General features: G+C 48.6%; 1 protein-coding gene across 2 annotated transcripts in view; it reads left to right on the forward strand.

Annotated features, from left to right (window-relative positions):
- CA14 (carbonic anhydrase 14) overlaps window positions 1-15,559 on the forward strand; it is a 32,217-nt gene that overhangs the window by 15,232 nt on the left and 1,426 nt on the right. For both annotated transcript variants that reach the window (XM_083716012.1, XM_083716011.1), the window contains exons 3-9: window positions 4,680-4,859; window positions 5,930-6,072; window positions 8,696-8,791; window positions 8,951-9,017; window positions 10,451-10,608; window positions 11,131-11,257; window positions 14,108-14,128. In XM_083716012.1, the coding sequence (XP_083572138.1) occupies window positions 4,680-4,859; window positions 5,930-6,072; window positions 8,696-8,791; window positions 8,951-9,017; window positions 10,451-10,608; window positions 11,131-11,257; window positions 14,108-14,128 (792 nt within the window). The remainder of the gene's footprint in view (window positions 1-4,679; window positions 4,860-5,929; window positions 6,073-8,695; window positions 8,792-8,950; window positions 9,018-10,450; window positions 10,609-11,130; window positions 11,258-14,107; window positions 14,129-15,559) is intronic.

Raw genomic sequence — 15,559 nt, forward strand, 5'->3', positions numbered from 1 at the left:
TGTTTCACATTTTATCATGTTAGTATTTTCCCCTTACTGGGTCGTGCAAACCGTTATTCTGAATAATGCTTTGTATAGGGCAGGGTAAGGGGGGCACTGGGGATGAGTTTGTGGAGTCCCTCCAAGGTGGAGGGAGACCCTAAAAAGTTTAGGAACAGCTGTGTTACATGGAGAGAGAAAAAACAATACTCCCCTCTGGTCTCTAAACCCCCAAAGTCCCTTTTGTAACTCCTGGGTATGTTTTCTACAGCCGCTCTGCTGTTTTCCCCCAGCTAAAACCTTCTGCACCAAATCACCGTCCCAATTAGCAAAGGTACCGGCGACGTTCCAATGAGGTTAGCATTGCGGCACTCAGCCAAGCAAGCTTGATCCTCTTTCACGGGGAGTAATCCAGTTCCATCCCCCCCACTTAAGCTCTCCCAGAGTGGCCAACTCATGGGAAAGAAACAAAGGCATTGTTGATGCTGAAGGGCTGAAAAGGGCTTAGCCGTGGCGGCGGCGAAGGCCGGCTGAGATCCTTCAGCTGGGATTGGCGTTATTTGCAAGGATGGGGGATAAGTTCTCTTTGGTTCGCGCTTAAAGGTGAACCTATCTGAAATTGCTTTTCCCAAAATGACCTGCAGAGCAAATCATGGCTACCCTTTAAAATTTGGAATTCTCTGAATTTTGCAACGCAGGCCTCTGATAAAGCAACGTGTTAAAAAATGCATATGATGGGGAAAGCATGGAGATGCTTTTTTAGGGGGTGATTGTTTCCCTAATAGTTGCACGCGCACGCGCACACACACACAATCTATCTGTGAAAATAATATTTTAGAAAAGTATTCTATTAAGGGAAATCACATGGGAAAAGTGCACATATTGGAATAAATTTGCCTTAACATGCTGGTCATTTTTCATGAGGACCAGTAACTTTTTTAAAAAAGGGTAAATAAATTCGCAAATGATGAAAAAAGGAGAAACTGGGATGCCTGCGTTGCCTGTGATGACTTTTTGGGCCTCTTCTAACAAGTCTATGAGCCTACAAGACAAGCTGATATTGATGTCTTCACCTCTCCTGAACAGCAAATAATCAGAAATGACCCCAAAATTGGAGAAAACAGTGTACTATGATTGTTAGTTAGTTCACCTGTTGGCGAAAACCGGAGGGGCAACGACCAAGCAGAATGGTGTCAAAGTCCCAGAAGGCTCTTGAGCTCTCATTGGTTCATCCCAGGCCCCTCCTACAATGGGCGGGGCTTGAGAAGCATGAGCGACGGCTGGGAAACTGCGAGGACTTCATTTCCCGAAAATGTATTTTTTAATACAAATTTTGCCCTGATAGGTTGTTCACTTGCCTCATTCATTTCTCATAGTTGCAGAAAAACAAAGCGCTGCACCAAACGAAGCTCTACTCAGAGTAGGATCCAGTGAAATTCATGGGCTCAGGTTTAGTCATCTGTATGTCTTTTCCAATGGGTCAAACCTAGACAGCATCTTAAAAAGCAGAGAGATCACCTTGCCAACAAAGGTCCGTATAGTTCAAGCTCTGGTTTCCCCAGTAGTGATGTATGGAAGTGAGAGCTGGACCATCAAGAAGGCTTATTGGAGGAATTGATGCTTTTGAATTCTGGTGCTGGAGGACACTCTTGAGAGTCCCATGGACTGCAAGAAAATCCAGCCTCTCCATTCTGAAGGAAATCAGCCCTGAATGCTCACTGGAAGGACAGATCCTGAAACTGAGGCTCCAAGACTTTGGCCACCTCATGAGAAGAGAAGACTCCCTGGAAAAGACCCTGATGTTGGGAAAATGGAGGGCACAAGGAGAAGGGGACGACAGAGGACGAGATGGTGGGACAGCGTTCTCGAAGCTACCAGCATGAGTTTGACCAAACTGCGGGAGGCAGTGGAAGACAGGAGTGCCTGGCGTGCTCTGGTCCAGGGGGTCACGAAGAGGCGGACACGACTAAACGACTAAACAACAACAACAACAATGTCTTTTCCAATGGGTCGGGCTAACTGTTTGGTGGTGGCGGCGAATTTTCATTCCAAGGGGCAGGAAAACAGCTTCTGAACCCTCCAACCATGCTGCTGTTAATTTTTTCTTTTTTTAAAGTTTGGATTTGATATCCCGCTTTATCACTACCCAAAGGAGTCTCAAAGCAGCTAACAATCTCCTTTCCCTTCCTCCCCCACAACAAACACTCTGTGAGGTGAGTGGGGCTGAGAGACTTCAGAGAAGTGTGACTGGCCCAAGGTCACCCAGCAGCTGCAGGTGGAGGAGCGGAGACGCGAACCCGGTTCCCCAGATTACGAGTCTACTGCTCTTAACCACTACACCACACTGGCTCTCCTATGCTGCTGTCATTTTAAGCTCTGAGGCCACCGGAATGACAATTGTGCCAGGCAGGGAAAAAGCAAACAGCTTTATCCTTGCTTCCCCGCGTGGAAAGAAAACTTTTGCAGCCAGCACAGAGCCAGGCGAGCGCTTGAATTCAGATGCAAGGGAGCGTGTGATGTGTTTCTCCTGCCTTGCATGGGGGGGCGGCCATTCAGAAGCAAATCTCTTTCACAGAAAGAGAGAGGACCTGACTTGCCTTTTTGCCTTTTTTTTTTTTTTTTGGCGAGGAAAAGACGTCCCTTATTACTGGTGGAACTGGCACTGGGTGCCAATGCTAGGAAGCAGATGAGGACAAACAACAAACTCTTTGTGGGTGGCAGCACGGTGGACAGTGGCACAGATTTTGGGGGTGGTCAGATGCAGGCTGTGTATTCATCAGGGTCAGTTTTTATGGTTAATTTGAATAAATCTTTTTTGGTCCCATGCTTTTTCATTTTTTATGTATGCTGGCTTAGAAACTCCAGAATTTAAAGCAGTTTAGAAATATTGATGGATGGTCCTTCCAGCTTACTAACTTTCATGACCTGCAACGTTTAAATTCTGCCATCCGCTAATGCAACAGCACTTGAAAGAGAACTACCTGGAAATGATTTACAGATGGTATTTAACTCCGAGTAGATTTGCTAAGATGTATAGGGCTGAATGGGACGCAGGTGGCGCTGTGGGTTAAAGCCTCAGCGCCTAGGGCTTGCCGATCGAAAGGTCGGCGGTTCGAATCCCTGCGGCGGGGTGCGCTCCCGTCGTTCGGTCCCAGCGCCTGCCAACCTAGCAGTTCGAAAGCACCTCCGGGTGCAAGTAGATAAATAGGGACCGCTTACCAGCGGGAAGGTAAACGGCGTTTCCGTGTGCGGCTCTGGCTCGCCAGAGCAGCGATGTCACGCTGGCCACGTGACCCGGAAGTGTCTCCGGACAGCGCTGGCCCCTGGCCTCTTAAGTGAGATGGGCGCACAACCCCAGAGTCTGTCAAGACTGGCCCGTACGGGCAGGGGTACCTTTACCTTTACCTTTATAGGGCTGAATTAGTCAAATGCTAGAGATGCAATAAGGCTGAGTCCTATCGTATGTGGTGGAATTGTAAAAGGGTATTGGGAAATGATCCATAATGAATCGAAAAAAAGTTTAAAAGCACTTTTTTTAAAAAACAAACAAACCAGAGTCCTTTTTGTTGGGGATAATTCAGACAGAAATTCCCAGGTGTCAAAAAATGATATTTACGTATGCTACTACTACTGCGGTCCATGTTTTGTTAGCCCAAAAATGGAAAACAAGCGAGGTCCCAACCAAAGAAGAATGGCACCTTAAACTGATGGAATATGCACAGCTTGCAGACTTAAATTATAGAATAAGAGAACAAGAAGAATATACATTTAAAGAAGATTGGGAAATGTTTATTGAATATATGGGTGAAGATTGTGTACATATGAAAACATTGGCAGCATTAAGATAAATTCAGCAGTGTAAATAAGTTTTGATGGGCGTAAAAAATCAATACTGAGTGGTTTAGTTTATGTAAAATATGGCATGCAAACTGAACCATGGAAAGGGAAGAAGGGAAGTCACTGATATTTTAAAGTTGTTTAAATGAAGATTCTAAAATGTGAAATAGAAAAACTTAATAAAAATTAAATGAGAGAGAGAGAGAGAGAGAGAGAGAGAGAGATGGCTCAAAGTTGTGCATTTACCAACTCCTGATTTTCCCTAAAAACAGAATAAGAGCCTGCAGGATCAGGCCAAAGGCCCATCTGATCCAGCATCCTGTTCTCACAGTGGCCAAACAGGTGCCTCTTTTGGGAAACCCACAAGCAGGACTTGAACACAGGACCTATTCTCCTCTCCTGTGGTTTCCATCAATAGCCTTCCCCCCCAAAATTGCCTGATCCATTTTTTAAAGCCATTCATATTGGCAGTCATCGCTGCTTCCTGTGGCAGGGAGTTCCATAGTTTAACTATGCGTCGTGTGAAGAAGGATGCTCTTTTATCTGCCCCGAATCTCTCCCCCCCACAAGCACGTTGCTGCCTCAGTGGTCAGTGTTTATGTTAAGTTGTGGGTGAACATATCAGACGACACAGCGATTCTTCAAACAGCTCTTGTTTATTCACAGGCCAGAACAGAACTGAACTGAAGGGTTCAGTCAGCCTGCTTATATAGAGCTCCAGTACAACGTAACTGTAACAATTTTCTAAAACTATCCAATCACTGAACGCCATTTTCGATCCCTTATTTGCATAGCTATCTACAGTATACCCCTGCTGGCCCAGGGTGAGAACTTACGTAACAGTTTATATTCTTCCTTCTCAGGGTCCCACGGACAGGAGCACTGGCCGGACACTTACCCAGACTGTGGTTGGAAAGCTCAGTCCCCTATCGATATTGAGACGGGTACAGTCCAATACGACCCTTCCTTGCCTCCGGTTGAGACGTCGGGGTATCGGAATCCAGGAGGTGACGACTTCACCCTAATAAATAACGGACACACAGGTGAGGCTGTTTAATGGACTTAAAGGCAGTCCCCCTTTCCCCAACCCCATCTGCCATCTGTATTTTCTATTTTCCTGGGGTTAGGGAATGCTCCCTGCCAGAGTGCTGCAGGATGGAAAGGCAGATTCGATACATAAAAATAGAAAAATATAAGAACCTAGCACATGTCTGTCATGTATAATTGCCTTGTTGAAGAGCGGTCGGCCCATGGCTACAGCCCAGGCCTGCAAAATCTCAGATGCCAGGAAGACTTCCCTCCACGTCGCCATGGAGACTTCTGTACCAGGGAAGATGCTGGTCCGTTACCGTGGCGACAAAATGTGGCCAGTTGTTCACCTGGCAACTCCAGGGCAAGATCCATTCTCCTTGCACATGCGAATAATAATCCTTCTTCTTGTAATGAAGGGCTGAAGAAAGCAATCGTTCTTCCATTCCAACCACAGACCTTCCAAGTGTCCCTATTTTCCAGGGACATCCCTGATGTAGAGAAGCTGTTCCGGTTTCTGATTTGATCCTGGAATGTCCCGCTTTTCCTTAGGGCATCCCTATTTTCCTTGGGAAAATGTTGGAGGGTATGAAGTTATCTGACCCCCAAGCCGTCTGAAGGCAATCCTGTATAGGGAAGTTTTTTTAAAAAAAATGTTTAATGTTTTATTATGTTTTTATATACAGTCATACCTCGGGTTGCGAACGGATCTGTGCGGAAGGCACGTTTGCAACCCACAGCGCCTCGTCTGCGCATGTGCACGATGCGCTTCTGTGCATGCGCATGGTGTCATTTTGTGCTTCTGCACATGCGCAAGCACGAAAGTAACCTGTTCCGGTACTTCCAGGTTTGGCGCTGTCCGCAACCCGAAAATGCCCAACCCGCAGCGTTCATAACCTGAGGTATGACTGTATATATAGCCCAGAATGGCTGGGGCAACCCAGTAAGACGTGTGGAGTATAAATAATAGAATTATCATTATGGAATGGGACGTCCCTGTTTTCGTCGGAGAAAGGTTGGAGGGTTTGCAACCACCAGACTGAAGACCTTGTGGCTTCTTTCCCTCTCCCTCTCTCTCTTGCAGTGCAGATGTCTCTGCCCCCAAGCATGCAACTGCATGGTTTGCCCAAGATGTTTACGGCTGTTCAGCTGCACCTTCACTGGGGGAGTAAGGAGAGCCTGGAAGGGTCAGAGCACAAGGTGGACGGAAGGCCCTTCCCGGCAGAAGTAAGTAGGCCAGAGCAAAACATTCACACTCCTCCAAATTTTGCACTGTAGTCCTCCAGCCAAGTCACATGTACGAAAATGCATATACTAAAAAAGAGACCCCTGACCATTAGGTCCAGTCGTGGCCGACTCTGGAGTCACGGCACTCATCTCGTTTTACTGGCCAAGGAAGCCAGTATACAGCTTCCGGGTCATGTGGCCAGCATGACTAAGCTGCTTCTGGTGAACCAGAACAGCGCACGAAAACGCCATTTACCTTCCCGCTGGAGCGGTACCTATTTATCTACTTGCTCTTTGATGTGCTTTCGAACTGTTAGGTTGGCAGGAGCCGGGACCGAGCAACGGGAGCTCATCCCATCGCGGGGATTCGAACCGCCGACCTTCTGATCGGCAAGCCCTGGGCTCTGTGGTTAAACCCAAAGCGCCACCCGCATCCCTATATATACTAAAGTATATATACTTAAGTACGCACAAAAATTTATATATCAGGGGAAATGACACGCAAAAAGGTTTAACTTGAGGCGGCTTTGCAGAAACAAGCATGTTAGGCAAAATTGCATGTAGTTATTTCGTTTTATCAGATATTTATTTATTCTTGCGGCCCACACTTCAAGCATACACATGTCTCCTCCCCATTTAACATTCTCAACAACTGTTATGTACTGAATTGAATAGGATCCAAACTGCAACAGTCTGATTGGTCCTAGAACAATAGGATCCAAAAGGCAGCAGTCTGATTGGTCCTAGAACAATAGGATTCAGAATGCAGCAGTCTGATTGGTCCTAGAACAATGCAGCAATATGATTGGTTGGCAGGAACCACCCAATCATGCTCCAGATAGAAGTGAATCCACAACCTGATTGGCTTACAGTAGAATTCCAGAATTAGCCAATCATGTGCAGCCCATTGTGTAAATGATGTATATAAAGCAGATACTTTGAGGGGACTTTCATTCATTCCTCCTCACCACTATGAGCTGAATAAAGAGCATGAAATCACTTTGCGACTCTGAGTATATTTCAACAACCCTGTGAGGTAGGTCAGGCTGAGAGGCAGGGACTACTTCCACCCCACACCTCCTTCCAGGTCATACACTGAGTTTCCTGGCTGAGCAGGGATTGGAGTCCTGGTTTCTTCAGTGCTCTAACCACACGGACTCTCTAAAAACGTATGAATCAGGAGAAATCGGTGCTAAAAATTTGCTGGTGAGTTTTCACGGGGAACTTAAAAATAGATTCTCAAGCGAATGCGGAGAGAAGAAGAAGAGTTTGGATTTGATATCCCGCCTTTCACTCCCCTTCAGGAGTCTCAAAGCGGCTCACAACCTCCTTTCCCTTCCTCCCCCACAACAAACACTCTGTGGGGTGAGTGGGGCTGAGAGACTTCAGAGAAGTGTGACTGGCCCAAGGTCACCCAGCAGCTGCATGTGGAGGAGCGGAGACGCGAACCCGGTTCCCCAGATTACGAGACTACCGCTCTTAACCACTACACCACACTGAACTTATGATTGGAAAAATGAGAAGCTGAAGGACACTGGAACTGACAAGTTCACTTCTCCCTCCCTCCCTCCCTCCCTCCCTCTTTCACACACACTTGTTTTATTTTTATTTTTACAAAACTGCACTTTCATAGAAAATATAACCAGGTAGCGTGTGACGAAAAAGCATGATGCAGGAGATTTAGCGTCCTTCCTCTCCTCTGGGCAGCTTCAGGCCCTGAAACGGGAGGCAGAGCCACCTTTGCAAATTTGTGTAATTGCTCCAGAAAGATGGAGGACTTTGGCCGGATTTAAGATCCCTCCAGTTCACGGAGGGGCGGTGGGGGATTAATGAGGGCAACCCGGGACAGTGAGAATTAAGAGCGCGGGAAGAAAGAAGGGAGGGAAATGGCTGAAGTTCTTTTGTCAGAGCAAGCGCTGAAGGAGACCTGGGCTGACCCAGCCATGGCAGCAGTAGATGAGTAACCGGCTTAAAACTCACAGCAGACGCCACGAGGGCTGAGGGAATCATAAACGCCTTGGGGGGGTGGGGGGACAGGGCTGCTGTGGGACATTTTTGCATCCGGGGCAGGACGACGGCTCATCCTTGTAATTTTCTTCCCTGCTATGGAAGGCTATTTGTTCGCAGTGCATTTGGACGCCCCTTAATATGTCACTGCCGGTGACATCATACGACGGTTCCTGAGACCGAGAAGCAGGCTTTCTTCTCGTGTTTTTGGACGCCATTTTGAAATCAAGATGGCCGACTGGACTGTCGAAGCGGGCACTGATTTTAACCACCGATTTCAAAAGCACGCTGGTTTTAACCCACCAGTTTAAAAACTGTGCTGATTTTCACCGCTCACTTCAGAACCGCACTGATTTAAGCACCGCTTTCAAAACTGCCCCGAGTTCAGAAAATTGGACCGATTTTGTTTGTTTGTTTGTTTCTTAGAATTCCCGAGCATCACTAGGTTTGAAGCTGCTGGTTTATTACATTTATCTATTGCTTCTTACACAAAAGTGCCTGAAAATGACTTACAGTGCAAGAATGAAAATAATAATCTGCGCCCCTAACTAAGCCTCATGCAGTAGATCTCCTGATTCTCTTTCTCAATCTCTCTCTCGCTCTCTTTCTCTCTCAGCTTCACGTTGTCCATTACAACTCAGAGAAGTACAGCAACGTGAGTTTGGCAATGCACCACCCAGATGGGCTGGCGGTCTTGGGCGTTTTCCTGGAGGTAAGCGTTACAATAGCAAAGCCACAATGCACCCGAAAAGCTGCCCAAATGAAGCTTGTGTATGTTCTCTGGGCCAGGGACCTCTCAGGGCATCACAGAAATAAGTAAATAACAATAGCTCACCCGTCCGGTCTCCTCTCTCCCCAATGTGTCTGGCAGGCCGGCGATGCGGAGAACCCTGCCTACGACCACATCCTGGACCTGCTGGACAAGATCCAGTACGCAGGTGAATCGTTCCTCTAGAGCAATCAGGGCAGGCAGGTTGTGTGTGTGTGAAATGGGATTTGGAATGTGAAAAGGAGCAGCGTTTGAAAAAGGAGGACACGTCTAGTCCAGCATCCCATTCGTCCAGTGGTCAAATACCCCTAAGCACTTAGGAATGACGATAGACTGCCTCTGGAGCTTGAGGTTTCATTAGAAAAGCCCTGCTGGATCAAGCTAATGGCACACAGTGTGCTGGGCCCGGGGGTAATGAGGTCCAGGTCCAGTCCCGAATCCAAGGGTTCCACGAGGAGTCAGTCCGACAGGGCCAAGGCAAGAAACCAGGCAAGGTCAGGCACCAGATCCACAGGCAGGTTCTGGCAAACAGCAATGTTGCTCCTGCAACTTGGGACAGGGTCCGACAGCCTTTTATCTCTGTCGGGATAGGGGCCGGTCCTGATCCCCCGGTGACTCATCTCCCTGTCTTGCCCGAAGGCGAGCACTCCTCCTGCAAGTACTCAGGTCTCTCCTTCTCTCAGACCTGAGTCTTTGCAGCTCGGGAGACGTTGGTGGGTTACTAGACCCAGAGGCTGCCTCAGCCTCCCCTGACCCAACTGGTAGTGGAGCAGCTGTAAGTGATGCCCCAGCTGAAGGCAACCAGGTCATCCCCACATCTGGAGCCAGGGCAGGATCAGGCCCCTGACTCGGCCCAGGTTGTGTCTGTTGCAGGGGAACCTGTGCATACTGGGGCTCTTCAGAATCAGGCCCCAGACTAGGCTCAGCTGCCGCCTGAGGCAAAGGATCCGGTGCGGACTGGTTCCAAGCCCAAGCCTGAGTCCCAGTCCCAGTCCATCACACATAGAATCAGAGAATTGTAGGGACGCGGGTGGCGCTGTGGGTTCTCTTTGACATCTGATGGGAGGGCGTTCCACAGGGCAGGCACCACCACCAAGAAGGCCCTCTGCCTGGTTCCCTGTAACTTGGCTTCTCGCAGTAGGGGAACCACCAGAAGGCCCTCGGAGCTGGACCTCAGTGTCTGGGCTGAATGATGGGGGTGGAGACGCTCCTTCAGATATACTGGACCGAGGTCGTTTAGGGCTTTCAAGGTCAACCCCAACACTTTGATTGTGCTCAAAAACGTACTGGGAGCCAATGTAGGTCTTTCAGGACTGGTGTTATGTGGTCTCGGCGGCCGCTCCCAGTCACCAGTCTAGCTGCCCCATTCTGGATTAGTTGTAGTTTCCGGGTCACCTTCAAAGGTAGCCCCACGTGGAGTGCATTGCAGTAGTCCAAGCGGGAGATAACCAGAGCATGCGTCACTCTGGCAAGACAGACTGTGGGCAGGGAGGGTCTCATCCTGCGTACCAGATGGAGCTGATAAACAGCCACTGAAGCTGTCCTGTTGCGGTATGGGCGCTTCATTCTCCTCTCTTTCCTCTTCTCACATCTCCCGGACAGAACAGAAAACGACCGTTGCCCCGTTCAACGTCCGCGACCTCCTGCCAGTACATTTGGGCCACTTTTTCCGCTACAATGGCTCTCTGACTACCCCGCCGTGCTTCCAGAGCGTGCTGTGGACTGTCTTCCATCAGCCCGTCCAGCTCTCGGCTGCCCAGGTATCTTCTCCGCCACACACAAACCTTTAGGCTCACCTCCCCAAAACCCAGAGCGATGTTCAGTGCTAGGTGAGTGGGGAAGAGCTGCACTGGAAATTTAGAATCATGAGAAAGGGACCCAGCGGTCCTCTAGCCAGACCCCCGAAATGCCGGAATCTTACCTTACCCTTGGTTTTGTACCCATTTCACAGCCACAGAGAATCCTGGGGGTTGTAGCTCGTGAGCCGGTGTGGCATAGTGGTTAGAGTGCCAGACTAGGACCCGGGAAACCAAGGTTCAAATCCATGAAGCTTGCTGGGTGCGGCTTTGAGGCCAGTCACAGCCTCTCAGCCTGGCCTATCTCACAGGGGTTGAGGGGATTAAATAAGGAGCGGGCTTTTAACTGTAGAAAGGTTAGTTCCTTGGGTGACTCTGGGTCAACAAGCAGAGATTTATTTGGGGGGACAGGTGGAGAGTTCCTCCTCCCACAGTACAGAAACAGGGTTGCCACAAGTTCACCTTTATCTACCTCTTCTCTTCCAGCTAGAGAAGCTACAGAAGTCTGTCTATAGTACAGCGGAAGGTGAAGCCCCCCCAGAGCTCCTCGTGGATAATTTCCGGGCTCCGCAATCCTTGAATGGCCGAGTGGTCCTTGCCTCTTTCCCTGTGGGTGAGTGCCAACTTCTTGTGCAGGAAAATTCTGCTTAAGCACACATAATCTCTCTGTCTGTCTCTGTAAGTCGGATAAATATTGGAGGAGATGGTATATGCAAGGCTCTCCCTCCAGTTGCTCACCAAGCCTCCCCACAACCCCACCTTGGGGAGGTGTAAAAGGAGGGGGGGCTGGTGAGCAACCCAAGGAAAGGTAGCAGCCCCTACAACCTCACAATGGAGCAGCGGGAAGAATTTCCAAAGCCCGTGCAAAGCAATCGAGCAATTAGAATCATAGAATCGAAGACCTGGAAGGGACCCAGGGTCATCTAGTCCAACCCGCTGTAATGCAGGAATTTCAGCTCAAGCATGCATGACACATGGACACCCTACCTCTGCTTAAAAACCTCCAAGGAAGGAGAGTCCACAACCTCACAGGGAAGTTGGTTCCACTGTCAAATGGCTCTCCCTGCCAGAAAGTTATTCCTAACGTTTAGTCGCAATCTCCTTTCTTGTTACTTGAAGCAACGGGTTCGAGTCCTACCCTCTGGAGCAGGAGAAAAGAAGCTCGCTCCGTCTTCCGCGCAGTAGCCAAAGGTTTCACTCTGATGGGAGGACGGGGTGGGGTGGGGGCAGAGACGTTAAGGAACAAATAGATAAATAAAGTGAGCAGTTGGCATAACGGCCCTTCTTTGTGCATCATGGTTGCCAACTTTTCAACCGGGGCCGTGCGACTGCGCCTTTCCCAGCAGCTTCACCTGCAGCAGTTAGCAGGGGGATAGCATTTCTTTCTCTGCAAATCTGTTGATTTTCGATGCGCTGAGCTGGTAATTGAGGGCTCCGGGAGAAGCTCTCTGAGAGGCTGGCAAATGATTCCTCTTTCTGGGCGAAGTTGCCAGCTAGGAATGGTGGGGAAAAACAGGCAGGGAGGTGCCGCCCTCTAGTGGACAAAAAGTAGCCCAGCAGCCACAAAGGGTTGGGTACAGGTGATGGGTCCTGAATTTGTTAAGAGCACAGGTAGGCAAACTAAGGCCCAGGGGCCGGATCTGGCCCAATTGCCTTCTAAATCCGGCCCTCGGACGGTCCGGGAATCAGTGTGTTTTTACATGAGTAGAATGTGTCCTTTTATTTAAAATGCATCTCTGGGTTATTTATGGGACCTCCCTGGTGTTTTCACATGAGTAGAATGTGTGAATTTATTTAAATTTATCTCTGGGTTATTTGTGGGGCATAGGAATTCGTTCATTATTTCCCCCCCCCAAAATATAGTCCGGCCCCCCACAAGGTCTGAGGGACAGTGGACTGGACCCCTGCTGAAAAAGTTCTCTGACCCCCGGTTAAGAGCAATAAACTTTCTGTGTTTAAGGGCCGGGGTGTGATTCGCAAAGGAAATCCAGCCTTCTAAACTGGCTCATGTTGCAGAATCATAGAACTGTAGGGCTGGAAAGGGATCCAGGGTCATCTAGACCAACCCCCTGCAATGTTGTGGAATATTCATGTTCTGGTCCATTTCTATTTCTGCTACCATGTTTTACTTACATATGTCCCTGGTTCCCCAAACGGATGGTATTTCCTCCTAGCCGGGTGGGATTACTTAAAGGTAAAGGGACCACTGACCATTAGGTCCAGTCGTGACCAACTCTGGGGTTGCGGCGCTCATCTCGCTTTCCTGGCCGAGGGAGCTGGCGTACAACTTCTGGGTCATGTGGCCAGCATGACTAAGCCGCTTCTGGCGAACCAGAGCAGCACACGGAAACGCCGTTTACCTTCTTGCCAGAGCGGTACCTATTTATCTACTTGCACTTTGACGTGCTTTCGAACTGCTAGGTTGGCAGGAGCAGAGACCGAGCAACGGGAGCTCACCCTGTCACGGGGATTCAAACCGCCGACCTTCTGATTGGCAAGTGGTTTAACCCACAGCGCCACCCGCGTCCCGTGGGATTACTTAAGGGGGTGCTAATAGGCAAGCGGATGGCAGGGGGCAAGGTGTCGGAGGTGCAAATGACTATCGGCTTTGAAAAGTCAGCATTGCTGAATCAAAGTCATCCTTCTTCTTCTTTTAATTAATCAAACTAAACAGAGTTTTGACTGGATTTTCAATAAATGTGCAATTAATCGTTGTTGTTCTGAATTTTATTGTGTTGTTATCTCCCTTAGTGGGTCGTGCACATTGCTATTCTGAATAATGCTTTTTATACGGTAGAGCAGGGAGTACTGGGGATGAGTACATGGATCTAGTGTCAGGGGTGGGGGCGGAACGGTGCCCCCCCCAAAATTCCAGAAACCACTGGGTTGAACTTTCGTTTTGCAATGGTCCCTGAGGACTAGAAACAATCAAACTTAATAAAATCATAGAATCGTTAGAAGGGACTGCAAAGGGTCACTTTGTCCAACCCTGGGTGACGCAGAAATCTTTTGCCCAACGTGGGGCTGGAACTCACAACCTTGAGATTAAGAGTGCCATGCTCTTACCAACTGAGCTATATATACAATACAATACAATACAATACAATACAATACAATACAATACAATACAATACAATACAAATCTTTATTGTCATTGTCCCATACAGAACAACGAAATTGAAAAAATCTACCTCAGACTTTCAAAAACCAACAAGCCTGCTATCCCAGTTATCCCAGCCTGGTTAACCCCCTAAAAACACCCCATAATTAAATAAAATATACTCCCACAGAGACTACCTTACACTGCGTTTAAAACCAAAATCGCATTTGGATAAAAGCTGTTTCTCAGGCGGCTAGTTCTAGTCTTTATAACCCTCTACCTTCTTCCAGAAGACAGAAGCTGAAATAGATCATATATATAATGTATCAGAACACTGAAAATTCCTCTCATCTTACCTTTCAGGGACGCCAGGATATTCTGCAGGTATGTGGACTTCTTGTTTGTTCAGCGGGATGGACGGAGCTGCCCTATGGAGGGGTCATATCAGCGAGGTGGTGAAATTTACAAGAATGGCAGAGGATGGTGGCTTGACATGATGGGATGGAGGGTGGGGGCTGGGAAAGGGCTGTGGAGGGAGCCAGGCAGGGCCTGGGGGTGGTCACGAACCCTGCAGGGGGCATCGAGGTAGCAGGTGGAAGAGGCGAACGCAACTGGAAATATTTATTTAAACACCCCAGAGAATGAGCCCTGGCTCAGTGGAAGAACATTTGCTGTTCATCCACAAGGTCCTGGGTTCAGTCCCCACTTCTGACATCTCCAGGCAGGGTTAGGAGAGGCCCATGTATTGGAATTGTGTTCTCAGATTCTTGAGGACTAGAATCCTGCTTAGTTTTTAAGGAAAGGGCCAAAGCTCAGGGATTTGTTGTTGTTTAGTCGTGTCCGACTCTTCGTGACGCCCTGGACCAGAGCACGCCAGGCACTTCTGTCTTCCACTGCCTCCCGCAGTTTGGTCAAACTCATGCTGGTAGCTTCAAGAACACTGTCCAACCATCTCATCCTCTGTCGTCCTCTACTCCTTGTGCCCTCCATCTTTCCCAGCATCAGGGTCTTTTCCAGGGAGTTTTCTCTTCTCCTGAGATGGCCAAAGTCTGGGAGCCTCAGCTTCAGGATCTGTCCTTCCAGTGAGCACTCAGGGCTGATTTCCTTCAGAATGGAGAGGTTTGATCTTCTTGCAGTCCATGGGACTCTCAAGAGTCTCCTCCAGCACCAGAATTCAAAAGCATCAATTCTCAGCGATCAGCCTTCTTTATGGTCCAGCTCACTTCCATACATCACTACTGTGAAAACCATAGCTTTAACAATACGGACCTTTGTCGACAAGGTGATGTCTCTGCTTTTTAAGATGCTGTCTAGGTTTGTCATTGCTTTTCTCCCAAGAAGCAGGCGTCTTTTAATTTCATGACTGCTGTCACCATCTGCAGTGATCATGGAGCCCAAGAAAGTAAAATCTCTCACTGCCTCCATTTCTTCCCCTTCTATTTGCCAGGAGGTGATGGGACCAGTGGCCATGATCTTAGTTTTTTTGATGTTGAAGCTCAGGGATAGAACGTGCATAATGTCCCATCAACATCTCCAGGTAGACCCCCTGCTTTTTAGTGCCAACAATAATGAGCTAGAGGGATATGTATAACACAGCTTCCTTTGTTCCTATTTAAACCAGCTCTTTCCTAAGAACCTTGAGGACTGGAACCTTACTTTTGCTTCTAAGCGAAAGTGCTAGAGTGCCTGCTACTTGACACCCAGGAGGTCCCAGAGTCAGTCCCTGCCAGCACCTTGTCAGGACTGGGAGAGACTCCTGCCCCAAACTCTGGAGGGTTGCTGCCAATCAGTGCAGACACCACTAAACTAGGTGGC

This window comes from Podarcis gaigeae (assembly GCF_964106915.1).
Source record: "Podarcis gaigeae genome assembly, chromosome: 16".
Taxonomy (NCBI): Eukaryota; Metazoa; Chordata; class Lepidosauria; order Squamata; family Lacertidae; genus Podarcis; species Podarcis gaigeae.